The sequence below is a fragment of the Dama dama genome, chromosome 23, assembly GCF_033118175.1.
Source record: "Dama dama isolate Ldn47 chromosome 23, ASM3311817v1, whole genome shotgun sequence".
Taxonomy (NCBI): Eukaryota; Metazoa; Chordata; class Mammalia; order Artiodactyla; family Cervidae; genus Dama; species Dama dama.
In genome coordinates this window covers 59,341,531-59,346,883 of record NC_083703.1, presented here as the reverse complement: position 1 = coordinate 59,346,883, position 5,353 = coordinate 59,341,531, and the positions used below count along the sequence as shown (strand labels likewise).

Genomic DNA, 5,353 nt, shown 5'->3' with positions numbered 1-5,353 from the left:
TATTTCAACAACAAGCATTTATTCTCACACTTACAAATCTGAAGATCAGCTCTGCTTCAGCTGATTCAGGCAAAACTGGGCTGGGGAGCTCTGCTTCAGCCTGCTTACAGCAAGGTTTGGCCAGAATGTGGTTGGATCAGGTCTGCTCCATGTGTTTTGTTGTTGTTATTGTATTTTAATTTTATTCTTAATTAGAGGATAATTACTTTACAATATTGTGATAGTTTCTGCCATACATCAACATGAATCAGCCATAGGTATACATATGTCCCCTCCCTCCTACCTCCCACCCCATCCCACCCCTCTAGGTTGTCACAGAACACTGGCTTTGGGTTCCCTGCATCATACAGCGTATTCCCAATGGCTATCTACTTTGGCCACCTGAGTGAAGAGCCGACTCAATGAGAAAGGCCTTGATGCTGGAAAAGATTGAGGGGCAGGAGAAGAGGGTGACAGAGGATGAGATGGTTGGATGGCATCATCAACTCAATGGACATGAGTTTGAGCAAACTCTGGGAGATAGTGAAGGACTGGGAAGCCTGTTGTGCTGCAGTCCATGGGGTTGAAAAGTCAGACATGACTGAGCCACTAAACAACAATCTATTTTACATGTGGTAGTGTATCTATTTCCCTGCTACTCTCTCAAGTCTATATTTCAAGACTCAGTGGGTCTCCCGGCTGCATCCCGGGGGACCGGAGCGAGCAGCCGGGACCATGTTCCGACGCAAGTTGACGGCCCTTGACTACCACAACCCTGCCGGCTTCAACTGCAAAGATGAAACAGAATTTAGAAACTTCATTGTTTGGCTTGAAGACCAGAAAATCAGACACTATAAAATTGAAGACAGAGGTAATTTAAGAAACATCCACAGCAGTGACTGGCCCAAGTTCTTTGAAAAGTATCTCAGAGATGTTAACTGTCCTTTCAAGATTCAAGATCGACAGGAAGCAATCGACTGGCTTCTTGGCTTAGCTGTTAGACTTGAGTATGGAGATAATGCTGAAAAATACAACAAGGACTTGGTACCTGATAATACAAAAAACGCTGACAATGCAGCTAAAAATGCAGAGCCATTGATCAATTTGGATGTAAATAATCCTGATTTTAAGGCTGGTGTAATGGCTTTGGCTAACCTTCTTCAGATTCAGCATCATGATGATTACCTGGTAATGCTTAAGACAATTCGCATTTTGGTCCAGGAGCGCCTGACACAAGATGCAGTTGCTAAAGCAAATCAAACAAAAGAGGGCTTGCCGGTTGCCTTAGACAAGCATATTCTTGGTTTTGACATGGGGGATGCAGTTCTTAATGAAGCTGCTCAAATTCTGCGATTGCTGCATATAGAAGAGCTCAGAGAGCTACAGACGAAAATTAATGAAGCCATAGTAGCTGTTCAGGTGATTATTGCTGACCCAAAGACAGACCACAGACTGGGGAAGGTTGGAAGATGAACACTTTAGGATTTCAGCTTCTCACCTACTTAGTACAGTTGGAAACCATGTAAGCTTTGGCATGTGTGTGGAAATGTCATGTTTTCGAGGGAAGAATCCCAGAAAATTGATTATGTTCTAGGGATTTACCATCATTGCTTTTTCTTTAATAAAGTTGGGAAGGCGGAAAAAAAAAAAAGACTCAGTGGTAATTCCAGAGGTCAGGCAGTAGGCCGAGAGCTCTGCATACATTCCACCCAGGTATCTATGAAATAATAAGAAGTAGGTTGCATAAAATCAACTTTTGCCACGTGGAGACCAACACTCAAAGAAAGCAGAGAACTTGACCAAAGTCCCACAGATGAGGGGTGAATCAGGAACAGAGTCAGGGTTTAAATTTTGGCCTCTTGGGCCACTCCTACCTCCCAGTCCTGCACTCACAGGAGACATCGTGCATGGGTCCACAGATGTTTCCCTCTCAGCCCAGATGCAGCCTCAAATCTCAGTGGAAGGTTCTAGGCAGCCACCACCAACCAAAAAGACCACAAGATCTCCAGGGCAGCGACCCGGTCTGGTTTCAGGCCACGCTGAGTCCTGGCAGCTCCAGTGTGTGATACTTGATTGTTGTTTCTGTTGTTCGGTCACTAAATCATGTCCGACTCTTTGCGACCTATGAACTGCAGCTTCCCTGTCCCTCACCATCTCCCGGAGTTTGATCAAACTCATGTCCATTGAGTCAGTGATGCCATCCAACCATCTCGTTCTCTGTGGCACCCTTCTCCTCCTGCCCTCACTCTTTCCCAGCATCAGGGTCTTTCCCAATGAGTCAGCTCTTCGAATCAGGTGGCTAAAGTATTGGAGCTTTACCATCAGTCCTTCCAATGATTATTTGGGTTGATTTCCTTTAGAATTGACTAGTTTGATGTCTTTGCAGTCCAAGGGACTCTCAAGAGCTTGTCCAGCACCACAATTCATATTATACAATTGGTACTTTGTAGAAGCTCAGTAAATAATTATTTAAGGGATGGAGAGAGGGAAAGAGCAGAGGAAGGAAGGTGTCATGAAGAGTTAGCTGCCTACCAGTTAACCTTCCTGCTCTATGATGTAGGTTATTACTGTCACGCACCACCCAACCTGCTTCACAACCAACCGGGTGATGAACTCAGCAATTAGGTGATGAACTCTCCCCAGGGAAATGGGAGCAGAAGCAAGAAGGGCCACTTTGGGGCGAGGCTTCTGAGAAGGATAGCTCCTCCTGGCCTCTCTCCGCTGGTGCAGCAGCGTCCTAGTGGATTTCACGGCCACAAGGCGGAGCTGGGGCCCAGAGTCATAGAGTGACGCGCCATCCGGAATATCTACCGTGGCTGTTACCTGGGCAAGAAATAAACTGTTCTTGCATCTAAGCCATCATGCCCCAGGGCGGGGAGGGGGTCTGTGCATGGCAATAGGTTTTTCTGCCCTAACCAATCCATCACAGAAGGGAACAATCTGCTTTCCTGTGACCTAGGTAGCAACCCTGGCATCCGTGCCAATGAGCCAATGTCTGTGGGTTCCCCGACCCCTCTTCCTGCCCGAGCAGAACTGGACGGGTTACACTGGGCAGGCCGGAGTACGGTGGTGTGTACAGGCTCCTGGAGGGGCTGTCGGGGGACACAGACCACTGTGGGACCCCCAGTTACTTCTGGAAACCTCAGGCCCCTTCAGCATGTATTGGGTTCCTGTTTATCCGTTTTCCATTTGGGAATTAACTGTTTGTTAAGGCGTGAAAGTCCCTGTTCATTTTTTTAAAACTTTTTATTTTGTACTGGCATATAACCAATTAACAATGTTGTGATAGTCTTAGGTGAATAGTGAAGGGACTCAGCCATACATATATATGTACCCATTCTCCCCTAAACATTCTCCCGCAAACTCCCCTCCCGTCCAGGCTGCCACGTAACGCTGAGCAGCGTTAACTGTGCTCTACAGTAGGGCCTTGTTACCATTTTAAATATAGCAATGTGGCTATCGTGTGAAAACTATATCATTATTAATTAAGTTGATTTGGTTCATAGTGCTTTTCAGGTCTGCTATACCCTACTTTTCTCTCTATTCATTCTGTTGATTTTTGAGAGTTTGATATTGAGACTCCAACTATACATCTTGATTTATCTAGTTAAAAAATAATCGTAATATATAGTGGAACTATATGTAACTTTGTTCTGTCTTTTCCAAGTCTTTTGTAAATGTGTTATTATACTTCTGTAACTTAAAAAATAAAAAAGAAAAGGAAAATATAGCGGTGTGTACATGTCCATCCCAAACTTGCTAACTATCCTTTACCCCTGTCCTTCCCCCGCCCCCAGCAACCACAACTTTGTTCTCTAAGTCTGTGAGCGAAAAAATCCGTTTTTAAAGACAGAGAAGTATGAGGAACTATTTCAGGTCGGGTTCCCCAGAAACAGAACAAGAGGTTTATGGAGGAGCAAGTGCTTCCAGAAGAAAAGCCTGTACAAGAGAGAGACAGAAAAAAAAAAAAAAAGAGAGAGACAGGCAGGATGGAGCAGGGACAGACCAGGCAAAGCTGGGGTTCAGCCTCAGCTGGACCACGGGGAGCTCTGGAGTATAAGGAGCCTCAGTCTTCCGGACTTGAGGCAAGGGAGCCCGGCTTTTGTTGCCCCATCAGTCACTCACGGGTCCTCGGTGGGGGTCAGGGTGGAGTGAGAGGGTGGGGGATGTCTATTCCTGGGCCTCTCCAGGCAAGGCAGCATCCATCAGCCAGGATCATTCTCCAAGAGCATTGCTTATGGAGCCAGCAGCCACAGGACTTACAGCTGGGCTTCTGGACAGGGAACTAAGACCCCAGGAGCAGCTGGGGGGACAGGGACAAAGAGAATTCAGGATGAGGTGGTGGACAGTAGCCAGGTACCAGCACGCTGTCTCATGTGACCCCCACAACAGCTCCAAGAGGTAGGCTCTCTCATTGCTACTGTTCCGTTTTACAGATGAGTGGAAAAAGAAATGGCAACCCACTCCAGGATTCTTGCCTGGGAAATCTCATGGACAGAGGAGCCTGGTGGGCCACAGTCCATGGGATCACAAAGAGTCGAACACAACTGACACGACTAAGCATGCACGGACACATTGAAGCTTATAGAAAGATTAGGAAAGCAGATAGAAAGATTGGCAGAGCAGGAGTTTGAACATAAGCATAACTGACTCGGGAGGCCCACGTGTCACTGCTGTCTAATCCTGCTCCCCTCGATGCAGGAGGGGTTCAATGGTGGGCAAGGCGACATCTCGCAGCACCTTGACATTTCCATAGGAGTCTGCCTGGCCTTTGTCTCCAGGGTTGGCACCGGCCAGGAAGGCAGCTGGCAGGGCAGCTGGTCTGGCCAGGGACCCCACCCAGGGGTTGCAGACAGGGCGGGGCCAGCAGTTCTCGGGCTGGGATCCTCTGCGTGCCGCCCTGCAGGTGGTGCAGTCACCGCTCTGACTCAGAGGTTGCCGGCCTCCTGGTTTGCTGATTTTGCAAAATAAGCAGTCCTGGGCTGCTGCCTGCATGCCTTTGTGATGCCTGGCTTTCCTGGGAGTGGTGGAGAAAGAGAGGGTGTTTAAATCAGTGCGAGAAATGCACTGACCAAACAGGTCCCCCCTCCCCCCATCCCCCACCACAAACTGCAAGGTACAGGGAGAAGACACCTGGGGACCAGCAGCCTGCAGACTCAAGCTCGGCTGCCTGGGCTCGGATCCCAGTCCATCACTACCGGCGAGATGGCCTGGGGCAAACCACTCACCCTCCCTTTGCCTATGGATAAAACAGGCTCATCCCTAGAGCTTTTGTAAGAATTAATTGTGCTAATACATGGAAAGTGCCTAGTCCGTATCAAGACCTCAGTTAATTTCTACAATCGTGAGACTATGGGTGCTCAACCCCAGCTTT

At 47.9% G+C, this 5,353-nt stretch overlaps 1 protein-coding gene across 1 annotated transcript; it reads left to right on the top strand.

Moving 5' to 3' along the window:
* Nucleotides 1-676: 676 nt before the first annotated feature.
* Nucleotides 677-1,534, top strand: LOC133044423 (RNA transcription, translation and transport factor protein-like). Its single transcript, XM_061125809.1, has one exon. The coding sequence runs from the start codon at nt 715-717 to the stop codon at nt 1,450-1,452; it is 738 nt and encodes a 245-aa protein (XP_060981792.1). The 5' UTR covers nt 677-714; the 3' UTR covers nt 1,453-1,534.
* The last annotated feature ends 3,819 nt before the right edge of the window (nt 1,535-5,353 follow it).